General features: G+C 47.9%; 1 protein-coding gene across 1 annotated transcript in view; it reads right to left on the reverse strand.

The window, feature by feature from the left end:
- The window catches only part of LOC126521268 (midasin), a 386,114-nt gene that overhangs the window by 46,482 nt on the left and 323,791 nt on the right, over positions 1-15,841 (reverse strand). The window contains exons 63-65 of the mRNA XM_050169921.3: positions 15,663-15,778; positions 15,527-15,599; positions 10,855-11,041 (exon numbers count right to left, since the gene is read on the reverse strand). Coding sequence (XP_050025878.1) covers positions 10,855-11,041; positions 15,527-15,599; positions 15,663-15,778 — 376 coding nt within the window. The remainder of the gene's footprint in view (positions 1-10,854; positions 11,042-15,526; positions 15,600-15,662; positions 15,779-15,841) is intronic.

Raw genomic sequence — 15,841 nt, forward strand, 5'->3', positions numbered from 1 at the left:
GGGCTGTTGCCTCTTGGCCAAGTGCGGCGTATTACGTTGTAAATATACTTGTATATAGTTTTTCATCTGCGTCTTCTTATGTAACATATCTGGTGGAGGTGGACGTTCCCTGTACCTCGTCACGGAGCTTCGCAGTGGACGGTACGTCGAGCCTAGCTTCATGGCTCCCGGCGATGACAACTCGACTCAGCCACCTCCGACACCTGCTGCCACTTCGACGACCTACATCACTCTCCCTGCTCCTCGTGATCCTGGCGTATTCTCGGGCAAAGATGGGGAAGACGTCGAGGACTGGATCAGCCTGTACGAACACATCAGCTGCAATAACAGGTGGGACCCTACTATCATGCTCGCCAACGTAGTCTTTTACCTCGGTGGCACACCTCGAGTTTGGTTTCGAACGCACGAAGATGAGCTCACCAGTTGGGATTCGCTCAAGCAAAAGCTCCGAGACTTATTCGGCAACCCCTACGGTCACAAACTTGCCGCGCAGAAAGCGCTTTCCGGCCGTGTGCAGACGTCAACAGAGCCCTATGTCACGTACATTCAGGACGTCTTGGCTCTGTGCCGCAAAGTTGATGCACACATGACTGAGTCAGACAAGGTATCCCACATCCTCAAAGGCATTGCCGATGACGCCTTCAACTTGCTCGTATTCAACAGCGTCGCGACGGTGGATGCTGTTATAAAAGAGTACCGCCGCCTGGAACTCGCTAAAAGCCGACATATCGACCAGCAGTTTGCCCGTTTGCCCAACACCCCAGCGACATCTTCCTGTGCCGACGCTCCTCGTCCCAACAACACTGGTGATATAACCAAGATCGTCCAGCGTGAGATTGAGGCCGCCTATCCGGCTGCCTTCGACTCCAGCCCCACCAACGCACCTGCAGTCACGGTTTCCCTGATCCAGGCAGTTGTCCGCCAGGAGTTCAAAAACATGGGCCTTCACACCATCTGCTCGGCCCATCGCCCTGATACCCATCCGGCTTCTTCGATCCCGCCCCGTCCCGCATCTTCTTACCCACCACGTTTCCGCAACCCATCTGAATGGCGCACTGCTGACGACAAGCCCATTTGTTTTCACTGCCGTTGCATCGGGCACATTTCTCGGCACTGTCGAAGTCGCTGGACTTCGCCGACCCGGTCTGCTTATACTGCCTACTCTCGCCCCTCAGGTGGCCCTTCTCGTCCCTATGCCGCACGCTCCGATAATGCCGCCGCTGACTCTCCAGCGCCACACCGCCCCTATTCTTGTTCACCTTCGCCCCAACGACGACAATCTCGCTCTCCCCAGCCCCGTCACTCCTTTTCGCCGACTCCCTTCAGACGCCGCTCCCAGTCGGAAAACTAGATGATGCAGCGCCTCGAGGTCACGCTGCATTGCTCCCTACACCGCCAAATCCTCTACTGACGTTGCCCACTCTTCTGAACCTTCTTGACGTGCAAGTCGACGGTGTTCCTGTATCTGCTCTTACAGACACTGGGGCGCATTTGTCGGTAATGAGTGCTGACCTACGTACCCGCCTGAAAAAAATAATCACGCCCGCCACGACGCATGTTGTCCGTGTCGCCGATGGCGGAACAGCCCCCGTAATTGGTATGTGTGCCGCCCGTGTCTCCTTCGCCGATCGCTCAACAATCGTGCTATTCACAGTCATCGCCCACTGTCCCCACGACATCATCCTCGGCTTAGACTTCCTCTCCGCACATTCTGCTCTCATCGATTGTTCCGCCAGTACTCTCCGCCTTGACCTGCCTGTTCTGGATCCCGCTGAACCACACCCAGTCACCTCAGTTCCGTCGACTTCGTTCGCTTGCCACCTTCGGCACTGACTTACGTTGACCTAGTGTCATCCCCACCAGTGCCCGACGGTCACTATATCGCGGCTCCTATGCAAGACGTCCTCCTCACGCACGGGATCACAGTACCTCATACCGTTTTATCTACTACAGCGAATTGCGTCTACCTGCCAGTGGTCAATTTTGGCATGACGACACAAGTGCTGCCACGCGGGATGTCTCTGGCCCAGCTTTGCTCACTCGAGGATCACTCAATAGCATCTATTGAGGTAGACGACACTTCATCCGATGCTCCTCTACCATCGCGGTCGGCAAATTGTACCATACAGAAAATGATTGCGCCCGACTTGCCGTCCGAGCACGCTCGTGAACTCTACCGTGTCCTGTTTTTTTACCACGATATTTTTTACTTTAACGATCGTCCTTTGGCCCAAACTACAGCTGTCAAATATCGCATTAATACCGGCGATGCCCCTCCTATTCATCGCCGCCCGTATCGAGTGTCACCAGCTGAGCGTCAAGTTATTCACGCAGAAGTTCGCAAAATGCTTGCCAAGAACATTATTGAACCATCATATAGTCCATAGGCGTCACCTGTTGTACTGGTCAAAAAGAAGGATGGCTCATGGCGCTTTTGCGTGGACTATCGACACCTTAACAGGGTTACCAAAAAGGACGTGTATCCCCTACCTCGGATTGATGACGCCCTTGACTGCCTCCACGGTGCTCGCTATTTCTCCTCTATTGACCTTCGCTCCGGCTACTGGCAGATTGCCGTGGACGATCTCGACCGCGAAAAGACTGCTTTTGTAACACCCGACAGTCTTTATCAATTCAAAGTGATGCCGTTCGGTCTATGTAACGCCCCTGCCACTTTTGAACGCATGATGGAGTCCCTTCTTGACGGTTTCAAATGGTCCACGTGCCTGTGCTACTTGGATGACATTATCATATTCTCCCCAACGTTCGCTACGCACCTCGAGCGCCTCTCGGCAGTCCTGGATGTTTTTCGTCGAGCCGGTCTGCAACTCAACGCATTGAAGTGTCAATTCGGCCGTCGCCAGATTACCGTCCGTGGGCATCTCATTGACGCGAACGGAGTGCAACCGGACCCAGGCAAGATCCATGCTGTTGCACACTTCCCTGTTCCAAAGTGTGTCAAGGATGTGTGCAGCTTCATCGGCCTTTGTTCGTACTTCCGCCGTTTCGTGAGAAATTTCGCCGCCATAGCACGACCACTAACTGAGCTTTTGAAAAAAAGACGCCCCTTTCCAGTGGGGCGATAACGAGGCCTCTGCATTCTCACATCTAATCGACATTCTCACAATGCCTCCCGTTCTGGCCCATTTCGATCCTTCTGCGCCTACCGAAGTCCGTACTGATGACAGCGGTCACGGAATTGGCGCAGTACTGGCACAACGCCAGCGCGGCAACGACCGTGTTATCGCTTACGCCAGCAGGCTCCTCTCACCCTCCGAGCGCAACTATTCCATCACTGAGCGTGAGTGTCTGGCCCTAGTTTGGGCGGTTGCGAAGTTCCGCCCATACTTATATGGCCGACCCTTTTCCATTGTCACAGACCATCACGCGCTTTGCTGGTTATGCTCACTGAAAGATCCTACAGAAAGACTTGGTCGCTGGGCCTTACGCCTCCAAGAATATTCATACACTGTCACCTACAAATCTGGCCGACTACACAAGGACGCTGACTGCCTGTCCCGTTACCCGGTAGACGAGCCTGACGCCGCCGACAGTAGTACCGCCAACGGCATTTTCTCTGTGTCTGCCTTCGCTAACATCGCCGATGAGCAGCAGTACCAAGACCTACCGCTGCGAGCACTCATCGAGCGTCTGCGCTCTACACCTACCGATGCGTCCGTTCGCCGATATGTCCTCCAGGGTGGCATTCTGTACCGAAGGAACTTCCTCCCTGACGGCTCTGATCTTCTTGTCGTGCCAAAACAGCTACGACAGACTGTGTTCTTTGAGATGCATGACGCACCTACTGCAGGGCATCTTGGCGTAACCCGCACGTACGACCGCGTCCGCCGCCGCTTCTATTGGTCTGGTCTTGCTCGCTCCGTCCGACGCTATGTTGCTGCCTGTGATACCTGCCAGTGTCGGAAAACACCTCAGGTGCTGCCTGCCGGTCATCTCCAGCCGATCACCGTCCCTGTGGAACCGTTCTTTCGTGTTGGATTAGACCTCCTCCGTCCCTTTCCCACGTCATCCTCTGGGAACAAATGGGTAGCCGTCGCAACTGATTACGCCACCCGATACGCTATCACGCGGGCTCTCCCTACCAGTTGCGCCACTGACGTCGCGGACTTTCTCTTGCGTGACATTATCTTACTTCATGGCGCCCCGCAACAGCTGCTGACTGACCGTGGTCGTAACTTCCTCTCGAAAGTTATCGCCGACATTGTACGTTCCTGCTCCACTCAACACAAGCTGACTACCTCATACCATCCTCAAACCAATGGCCTGACAGAGCGGTTAAACCGTACTCTTACCGATATGCTGTCCAAGTACGTTTCCAAGGACCACCACGACTGGGACATTGCCCTTCCTTACGTCACATTTGCTTATAATTCTTCCCGGCACGACACCGCCGGATTTTCTCCCTTTCATCTACTCTACGGTCGCGAACCGACCTTGCCCCTTGACACGGCACTTCCTCCTGCTGCGATCTCAACAAGCGAGTATGCACGCGGCACCATCACCCTCGCTGACCATGCACGCCAGCTTGCCCGTGCTCGACTGACGGACTCGCAAACCACGCAGCAGCGTCAGTACAACGCCCGCCACCGTGACGTACAGTTTTCGCCTGGTGCACTCATGCTCCTGTGGTCGCCCTCTCGTCACGTCGGACTTTTAGAGAAGCTCCTTTCGCGATACACAGGGCCCTACCGCGTGCTGCGCCAGGTGACGCCTGTGACGTACGAAATTGCTCCTGTGAGCTCAACTTCGTCGCTACTCTGGCATCTAGTGATGTCGTGCACGTCAGTAGGCTCAAGGCCTACTACACTGCTTCCGAGTCCGGCCTTTAGTCGCTCCGGGACTGCGCTTTTGCAGCCGGGGGTAGTGCTACGGAATAGTATTACCAATGACGAAGAGGCGAGCAGTAAGAAGACGACAACGACAATTGAAGGCTAGCGCGGGCTGTTGCCTCTTGGCCAAGTGCGGCGTATTACGTTGTAAATATACTTGTATATAGTTTTTCATCTGCATCTTCTTACGTAACAATATTGTCAAAGCTTTTTAAACAGTCATTACAGATGTCTACACTACCCTCTGATTGGAAGATAGGGAAGGTGGTCCCTGTGCATAAATCTGGTGATGTACATTCCCCCAATAATTACCGTTCCATCCCATTAACATCCATTTCAGCAAAAAATCCTACAACATATAATATACTCGCACCTCATTGAATTCTTTGAGTGCAATTCCTTCTTCAGTATTTATCAGCATGAATTCCGTAGAGCAGTTCCGTGCGTAACGCAGTTGATATGTTTTACCAACGACTTGTTTATTAACATGGATCATGAATTTGATACTGATTGCATATATTTAAATTTTGCTAAAGCATCTGACTCCATCTCAGACAATCTACTTATCTTCAAGCTTAATAAACTTAACATAGACCCCAATGTACTTGCATAGATTAAGGAATTATGGATTAAGGAAGGTGTGCAAAGAAAAGCCGTTAGGTTTGTCTACAACAAATATGGTTTATTTGATTCACTCTCAGAATTAATTGAAGGATCTGGACTCTGAACATTAAATAATTGCACTAAATTCGCTCGCCAAGAAATGCTGTTCCAATTCCATCATAAGCAGTTTAGGATCGACAGTTCAAGGTTTTTATCTAAGTGTGAACTAGACAATCATGCCACAGACACCCAATAAACTTACAAGAATACCGTTTCAACACAAACTGTTTCAAATATTCTTTTTTCCCACAGGCAAATAGAAAACGGAATAGATTACCTGAATGCACAACTAGTTGCAACAATTTGAATAAATTTTTTACATTACTTGAAGATCACTTGCATACCACCCACAGTTAAAATCTTGTGTACTTGTCTTATGTACTAGTGCAATTCTTGAATGTGATCATTATGTGCTGTATGTCTGTTCGTAATGTATTTATCATATGACTTTTGCTCCCTCAACCCCAAATAACATTGTATAAAATATGTAAGTGCATATTGACACTTTCTTTATTTGTAATTGTTTTTCTTGTTTTTGTTTTGCCCTCCTGCAATAGTTCCTATTGGGATTGGCAGCATGTAATAAATAAATAAATAAATAAATAAATAAAATTTCTTAATCTTAACTTCTAATCATTCAAACCAAATTTGCATACTCTTCATTAGTTGAAAGTTGAGTGTAGCAGGAATTCGTTGTACAATGTAAAAGATTGTCCAGTTAGGGGAAGCAAGTGTATACAGTGCAGTCCACTTATAATAATATCAAAACGAACTAAAATCTGATCGTTGTAGCCAATAATTGCTATATCTGGACTGCCGTAAAAAAAAGCTGCCGAATATAACTTTGTAGCTCTGAGCTCAAATTTGCCACTTGGGCTAAAAAACAAACATAGAAAGTAGGCTGTGAAAAATAAAATGTTTACTTATACCTCTAAACAGCATGTCTAGCGTTAGGTGTGCCGAAATTGTAAGAAATTTGCACTTGCTTTTGCTGCAGTTTCAGGTTTACAACCACAATGTGCATTGCGTCCAGCTGCTGTGCAAACACTGGTGGTAATCCTTTAGAGCGCACAAAATCAATGAGCGACTCAATCGACGCCAGCAGACTTTGTGTGAACATTGGGGTTGGGGGTCAAAAGCTGGCCATTGTCCATGTTGCTGCTGTTGTCGCTTACGTCGCATAATGCCATCATCTGTCGCGACAGCAATCGCCTTGTTAGAGATCTCTTCGCAGAACGAGGCGGCACTATCTGCACTCAGAAACTCCTCCACTAAAGCACCACATGTTTCGTCATCAGTTGCGATGTGCTCCTAGAGCTCAGTAATGTCAGCCCCTTCCACCGTGTTGGTTTCACTATCAAAGGGGATTTTGCCCGGGCACACAAAGCCCACCTTTCTGAACATGTTTAGGGTGAAAAAGGGGCCTTAAGGCCAAACTACATGTATGCTTGCCGGCGTGCGAAAGCTCGCGCCCACGCACCTTACGAATGTGCTGATGGTACAGGACAGGACAGAAGTGCAGTGCGAGCTCAGATATCCTTCCCACACAAATATATACTCCATCCCACAAGTACCTTACAGCCCTGCTGAAGGTACGAGGCGTACACAGGCAATATCCTTGCGCAGTGGTAAATAGTTTCGGGCGTAACTTGCAGATTATTGGCTGCACTAGAGAGTTTTATTTTTGCTCACTACACAATACGGTAGAGCGATACAAGACTTGTTATGGCCTTTGCGCATGCACGTCATATACTGGGAATTATTGTGGCAGTTACTGCCGGTAACCGTAACAGTCACCCTAATCACGACCACCTATAGCAATATGGCAGCCTCCGTACAGCAGCGACCACCCGCTTTGATCTGAATTTGCGCTTGTTACTGGCTCTTTGCCCTGTCAGCAAGAAACAAGTGACAAAATCTGTCATCGCTAAGTCTTGTCTCAAGCTGAGGTCAAAGCATTAGGTATGTTTTACCGTAATTGTTGAGATAGGCTGTTTGTTTTCATACTGATAGGACTACAGAGACACGGCACTGAGCCTTAAAACAGGTTTGATTTCTAGTTAGCGGATGGTGCCACAGCATTAGCACTGGTGATGCGTTGATGATGCGGAACACTAAAAAGGCCTAATTGCTCACAGCATAATTAGTTTACTACCCCATTCTAGCATGGTATGTGATGATGGTAGCGAGCAAACGCCAAGTAGAGGCCAAGCAGACACTGTGCTGCAGGTGAACATTAATGAGGATGTTCAACCTTGCTACTAGCTAAGGAGGCAGGGAAATGCAGGGAAAGTGTACAGGTGAAGCAAAGCACTGCTGTTGCATGCATGTAAACAGAGCTTATGGTTATGGTGTGAAAACATTTTGTCGTCAATCCACCAACCATGGAGCATGTACTGACAGGATGGCAAGCAAGCTGAGCAGACGACATGACGCGGATGAGCGCATCTCGAGGGGCCAACTGGACACGCACTGGTGTGCATTTGGACTCAGACCACCATTACTCGCGAGCTTTCACGGGCCGGCATGCGTAAGTGTAGTTTGGCCTTTAGCCTTTTTCCGTTGATCAGCATGGCCACTGGTTCCAGCTTTCATGATCCTGGTTTTTGAGAATCGTCGATATTGTTGACTACAAGCTTATACTTGAGTCTTGCAAAATTTGCAGCATTGTCTCAAGCAACACAGCTTTGAGCTCTGTTGGCCCCATCTAAAAACTGGCCTGCCCATTGCTTCGGGGTCGTTTCTGCGCTTGTTGAGTGAGTGCGTGAGTGAGTGAGCAAGAGTGGGAAAGAGAGAGAGAGAGAGAGAGAGAGATTGTAGAAAAGAGCAGGCAGCATTATGCCGCTTCACTTCGTATTTTTCGCCTTTTTTTTTCTCTCTCTCTCTCTGGAGGTGTATGGAGCACGATAGTGGGCAACGTGGTGGTGCTGCTGCTGATAATGACTTGCGACCCGTCCCTTTGTAACTGGCGGGTATACTGTCACCCAGGTCTGAACAAATAAACAGATAAATAAAAAAACATACAAATCCATCCTGCACTGTCATGTCACTTATGCACTTTGCTCAGCAGTACAACCAGTACGACAAGCATCCATCACTCTGCGAGACGGTGCTTAGTCACTGTCACTGATGATGCTGGGCCCTTGGTACCCTCTCCATTCAAACAAAAAGCTGGCGCAGTTGGCAGCATTGTGTCCTCTAGCAGTGGTGTTTGGAGACTCGCACATCACTTCGTGATGCGCTCTACATCTTTGTATTCTTCACCGCATATTCTAAACAGTGTGCATTTGACAGTGGTTTCGAAGCGTCTGCAGTAGGTTAGAGTTCTTATGGCCCATGCTCGTGCCTCGAGCAACAGTCCACTACCAATGCTGTTGTTATATATACGCTCCGGGCAAACGTCCTTGCCTCTGCCTCCTGTTGGTGTACCCAGTGTTGTCGATCACTCTGGCCCATTTTTGCGCATTATCATCATGCACAAGGTCACCGAAAAAGATAAATTTCCAGTGCAGACGTTGAAGGCACTTCATCCAGCTTGTGCAGACGCAGTTCGTACTTATGTTGTTGAACACGTTAAGTGCCAGGTGTCGTCTTGCCATCAGCCGCAGTCTACTGTCATATGCAATCTTGTTGCGCGCTTCCCTGACCTCCGAGCTTGACCAGCCGATGTATCCCTGTACAGCTTCATTGGTGACCCTGCCATAACAGCCCACTCCTAAGCATTTCACGGCTTGCTGATCTCGCTCCAGCCATTCCCAGATTTGAGCTGCCAGACATATCACAGCATTCGCAAAGCTAAGTGCAGGGCGTGCACCGCTTTTCATAATTAACCGACCATAAGCAAGCGGTCAGAGCCCCAGAGCCCTTGCTTGTGAAGGACATTTTCGGCACGGCTTGACGATTTGCCTAAATGCTCCTCATGTGAGAGTGTGTATTCAGGCTGAGTACAGAGATTCACAGAAAGCACCTTGATTCTGTCGCCTACTATACGACCTGGCCCCATGGAAACATCAGTGCTCCCGTGCCTTCCGAGCCACCATGCAAGCACATCACCACAGACTTTTTGGTGTTAGAATACAAGTCCAAGCACCGCCATTTTGTTTGTGCAGCTGTCAATCTGTATCTGCAGTTGCATAACACTGTTGGCCCGTAGTGCGATGTCATCTGTAAAAACTAACCCGGGCAAATTCCACTGTTGCCTACAACCTATCCCGACGAATTTGAGGGTGAAGCCCAGCTCTTACTTCGGAAGCTCGCACTCCACCTGTAGTGCATATATAGCAGAGGGGACAATGGGCATCCTTACTTTAACCCTATGTCCATGCCTACCTCATGCGATTTGATGCTGCACATGGTTGTAGCGACCTTGTTGCCCCTGTATAGGCGGTGAAGAACAACTGTCCATGTATGTGGCGTATTAATATCTTGCAGGTATTGAAGTAGCTCTTGATGTGGGATGTTATCGTAGGCCCTCGCCACGTTTAGAAAGCAGCATAACAAAGAATGTGATTCCTCTCTTGCGATTTCTATGCACTGGCACAGGACAGACAGGTTATCCTCCAGCCCTCCGTCCTGGTGGAATCCATTTTAGAGCTTTGTGAGGTGGCTGTTCACCTCTGTCCAAGCTCCCATACATACTTTCAGGACCTTGGCGTAAACCCTGTACAAGGCACATGTAACTGTGACAGGCCTATAACCTCAGGGTCTACGGCTCTCTTATGGATGAAGGTGACCTTGCTTTGGAGACATTCTAGTGCTATGTCCTCTGGTGGCGAGAATTCCAATGAAAATGTTACCCATCTGTTGGATGCAAAGTATTTGGCCCCATCTTCTGACGCGCTGCACCAACTCACGATGCTCTCTGTGGCTTGCGCAAGCAGGACAGGCTGCGTGGGAATGGCGACAGATACGAACTGGCGTAGGTAAAATTTTCGCACCATCTTGGCATTGTTCGTTTAAAGGGAACTTAGCAACACAAAAGTCAAGCTCAGTTTGCATGGAAAACAACATCCAGAAGCAAAATTTTGGTCACTGTATCTGACATGTGGTCATAACAAATCGTTATACTATATAGATTTCTTTTTTCTCATAGCCCTAAAACATAAGTTGACTCATCGTTATAACTGATATTTCGTTATATGTGATATTGCTATAAGTGGACTGCACTGTAGTACAAAAATCTTTACCCACTATCTTCCACCGTCACTTCGTGTGCCAGTTTCCACATAAGAACAACCACTTGTAGTTGCCATAAGATGCATTGGTGACCTGCAGCTGTCTTGATAAGGTGAGCAGTCTCTCAGCAAGAGGTTTCAAAGAGAGTCATCATATCCTGTCTTACCTCTGAAGGCAGGATGTGACAGCCGCTGCCCACACTCTTGCAGCAATGCTAGCTGTGGTTGAAGCTTGGTTACGGCTTCGTCAATAGGGTCTTCAACCGGTTCAGCAGGCTTTGGCCAGGCTTTGAGCAGTACCACTGTCTGTTCCAGCTGCCAGGTGCTTTGCAAGATTGCCAAGGCCAGCTTGTCCTGCCAGCCAACGTGCACATTTGTTCATAAAAAAAACAAGGACGCCAAAAATTGTGTCATCTTCCAATAATAAGGACATCGAAGCAAACGAAAAGAGACATTAACACAAAATGAGTTGAACATTTTTAATATGATTGGCACTCAAGAACTTAGACTGTAAAGCACACTTGTAAAGCCCACCTGTAAATAACCTGACTAGGTATATGCCATACTTCATTTGCATGATTATAACATGGCCACCAACATGACCATCATGGCTGATTTTATAGATTCCCCCCCCCCCCAACCAGTTCTAAATACATAAATACATATATAAATAAAGCAAAGTAAAGAAATAGTAATAAACCAGAAAGAAACCAAATTGTTTTTATGGTTAACATGCAACTTGGCACCATACACTGAAACCAAATTTAATATTTCTGAGCCAGAGTAACATGTGCAATTGCTTGTAAAATAGAGGTCCTGTAAGCTGCTAACTCACTCCATTGACCTGTTCCTTATCACTCATGAGTAGCAATGCAGGTCCTTCATTAACCTGACACAATGAAGCACCACTTAGCACCCCAGATGTGGGGAGAAGTGTGCCAACCCACACTTCAAGCCTGCTTGATTTTCCATTGCACGGTCACGCACCCCACAGAACCAATGTGCAAAATTTCACATGCTGGATGGTGTCCTGCTTGATTTATCAGATTATTAGCGAGCAAGATGTCCGAAATGTTGCCTAAGACCACTGTGAACAAAGTTGCCATTATCAAGGTTGTTGCTTGCACCACTGCTTCAATTGCCGAATTGCTATTCCACTCTGCCAAATATGGTTTGGCTGCTAAACTTGACTGTGAAGAGGTCTTACCCATTGAGGTACCAAACGATCATTTTTGGCTGCTAACTTAATGCTGTCCAAAGTAGGAAACAGGTGGTATACTTCTTTTTAAGAATATGAATAAGCTGCCATTCATGACTTGAGAATGCCTTCTCCTTCTACATGCACTCTAACCCATTTGAAGACCTCATTCACGTGATCTGGGTCCTTTGTAACTACATGGCCTAGATAAATGTACTCCTACAAACTTGGTTTAAGTTAATGCAAAATGCTTGCTGCATGTAGGGTACACAAGCAACCTAACAACAATGCTAGAATGTAATCAACGTATTAAGGTGGAAAGTTAGGCGAGTTGGTATACATTTTTTTTTTGTGTAACCATTTCATGTATTCTTATCGCTAGCATGTATGTGTGCGGGCTGCCGTTGGAGAGAGGCCATGGGTCTTGTCTCATATATGTGCTGCCTCACTGGCGGTGGGGGGCTCCTGTTGTGGGTGACACTTAGCAGTTTGGACAGCAACTAAGCCTTTCCGCTCTTGGGTGCTGATGGCTGTGTCGACGGCATGTGGGGAAAGGCACGCGGCCGAGCCAGGAGCGGCCGTGGCTTTCCCGCTCCTGCGGTGGTCTGCACCATAGTTTATTGGCTTTTGTTTGGTTGCATTTTTTTCTTTTCTTTTTGTTTGTTAGATCCCAAACAAACAAAAAAAGATGATTGTGCCTGCGTCTGAATCGTTTATTTTTCTTTGTATAACTGCATGGATACATAATTAGCCTATGGCTAAGGATCCAGATGTCGCATGCCAGTCTTGTATATTGATCTGAATAAAGTTATTATTATTACATTATTCATAATGGTAACAGTGCAAACAAAACAACAGAGTGAAAGAACACAGGACGAGCGCTGACTCACAACTAAGTTTACTGAAACACACATTGTGGGGATGCACGACTCTCACACGTCCCCTGATATGCTGTTTTCCTGCATAGCTCCCGTGTCCTGTGATCCGGCTTCGCCGCGTGGCTTGGTGCCCACAGCAGTCAGTGTGGTTGAAGCGCATTGCGAGAGATGGCGCGAGTGTGGCTCTGCTAACGCTACCTAACAGTGGGGTTACTTGGGTGCGAAAAGGAGAAGGCCCTTCCTCTTTGGCTCAGGTTTGGCAAGCGGCGCGGACGTTCCGCGCGTGCCCTGATCCATGCTTCTGCGAGACTGTCTCGCGAGACCTCGTTCGAACGCGCCACCATTCGCATGACCGTACGCGCGAACGATCAGGCGTTGGTGTCAAGCATGGGGCGAACATATTCGCTAGTTATCCGGTTGCGGTGAGTCGGACTTCCGCGATTTGTCGCGCGCCCATCGACATGTTTGTGGATAGCGACTCGGCTAGCAGGCATTAGTCTATGAAAGGTGCAATAAATGCCCTTGTGATTGTTTGCCCTACTGTGTTGTCGTTCCTTTGTCCCAAGAGCACGGGCGAGAATCCCACAACATCAAGGAATATAAGTGAAACAGGCGATCACATGGTCAATCGAGGAACGCACAACAGGCCATGTGGATACAGGGCATCTCTTACGTATCGCGCTATCTAGGTAAATAAATTCCTGATGAGAAAGCACAATCGAAGGCTGGGTAATGCAACATGTGCCCTTTCACACAATGTGAGCTGCTATCAAGACTAATATGGCGTATACATCAGTATGCTTACTCGCCCGCTCAAGTATGGGTGAGTGTACATAAGGCAAACCGGAGAGTGCATCAATGTAAGAATTAGGGAGCGTGAAATGTCCTTGGACAAGAATGATTTTGCACATGTGTCTGCCCATTGCCCGCAACGTAAGTGATAAGCTTCTGCTCAAAGAGACAATCTTAATTAAGGGAAAATGAGACATCAACCCAATTGTAGGAATTGCTACAAAGGAAACCCATACAGGTTCCTCGAAAGAAAAGCTTCACAGTTCAGGAAAAATTCGTCCTCGTCTGGGATTCGAACCCGGGACCACCGCCTTACCAGGACAGCCGCTCTACCATCTGAGCTAAGCAGGCGGCTAGCAGACGGCAGGGCAAAGTTTAATTTGTCAACAACTCAAAGCAAAGGCAAAAGTTTGACGTAATAGTTCTGCAGAAACCCACAAGATGGAGAGCAGTAATTAAGGAAAAATTATACATCCACCCAATCGTAGCAATTGCTACAAAGGAAACCCATACGGGTTCCTCGAATGAAAAGCCTCGCAGTTTAAGAAAAATTCGTCCTGCTCCGTGATTCAAACCCGAGACCACCGCCTATCTGGGGCAGCCACTCTACCTTCTTAGCTAACTAGGTGGCTAGCAGATGGCAGGGCGAAGTCGAATTTGTCAACAACTTAAAGCAAAGGCAAGAGCTTGACATAATGGTTCTGTAGGAAACCCGCAAGGTGGAGAGAATTATTTAATTAAGGGAAAATGAGACATCCACCCATTCGTATCAATTGCTGCAATGGAAACCCATACGGGTTCCTCAAAAGTAAAGCCTCGCATCGCAGTTGAAGAAAAGTTCATCTTGGTCCGGGACTCGAACATGGGACCACCGCCTTTCCTCCAGGACAGCTGCTCTACCTACTGAGCTAACCAGGCAGCTAGCAGACGGCAGGGCGAAGTCGAATTTGTCAACAACTCGAAGCAAAGGCAAGCGCTTGATGTAATGGTTCTGTGGAAATCCGCAAGGTGGAGAAAAGTAATTAAGAGAAAATGAGATATCCATCCAATTGTAGCAATTGCTACAAATGAAACCCATACGGGTTCCTCGAAAAGTTGAAGAAAAATTTGTCGTATTTTTCTTCAACTACGTGGCTTTCCTTTCGAAAAGCACATGGCATTTATACATGTGGCATTTACGCACACAATGCCCTTGGCATTTACGCAGGGGAAAAGAACATGTGCAAGTTCCGTCAGTAAGGGGGACTGCCAGTGCCAACTCATGTTAGCTAACAGGGGATGCATACGTAGGGTCTGCCAGGTTAATAAAGTCATTTGCTCTTCAGAATTAGACCTAGTTATATACAGCACATATATTTCTGCTCTCCTGTCCTGTGTGACCTCTTTTCCTAGACAAAATGCAATTGAGGCAAGACTTGACTTCAAAATATCATTGCAGGAAGAAAGTTCCTTTGCATTTACACCTTTGCTTGTGGTTCTTGTGTTGTAATAAACACACATTGTCTTATATGTTGTGTTTGCCTTGTCTAGCCAAGCCTGCCATGGGTGCCCCTTTCGGCATTGCAGAAGGGGGTTTGCATAATGTTGCGTACGTAATGACTGTTTGCTAACCTGGAAAGCAAGCTGAACTTCCAGACTAGACACACACAGAAGGCCCCCTTAATTTTGACATCTATGTATGTTTAATTGTTCACTGAAACAGGTTGGACTAAATGTTGGACTGAGCTATCATACACATGCAAATGCCCTTGTCTGTGATTCATATGACAAGCAAGTGGCTTGATCTATTCTGTGTAAGAATAGTAGTTTGCAATGAGATAGTTTTCACACCTTGACAGCGCAGCTTGCTACACTTGTCAATGGCTGTCACAGCTATACTTTGCTGCGGTAAACAAGGCTGAGAGCATGTGCTTGTACAGACGTCTTACAGGAAAACACAGGGCTGCCTGACAAGCTTGCTCGAGCACTCACCTTCCATCGGTCAAGGAAGGTCTGTTGTAGAAGTGATCCTTTTGAAGATTCTTCAAGCGAAGCTGCTAGATTCCTACAGAAATAGGAAAAGCACAGTAAGGAAAATGTGGCAATCACTCCTATCCAATCTACTTACTGCAGCTTCTCCAGTTTGTGAATTGCATCACAGGAACGATTGCGGTCTTCCACAGCAAGGGTGGCCAAGTGGCCCACAAATCCACAGCACCTTTCCATCACTTGTGGGTCAAACTCCTGGCGACAAAATTGCACAAGAGATCTCATGCAACGCTGCCAAGTATGCTGACATGCATTCAT

The sequence above is a fragment of the Dermacentor andersoni genome, chromosome 6 (genome assembly GCF_023375885.2).
Source record: "Dermacentor andersoni chromosome 6, qqDerAnde1_hic_scaffold, whole genome shotgun sequence".
NCBI lineage: Eukaryota > Metazoa > Arthropoda > Arachnida > Ixodida > Ixodidae > Dermacentor > Dermacentor andersoni.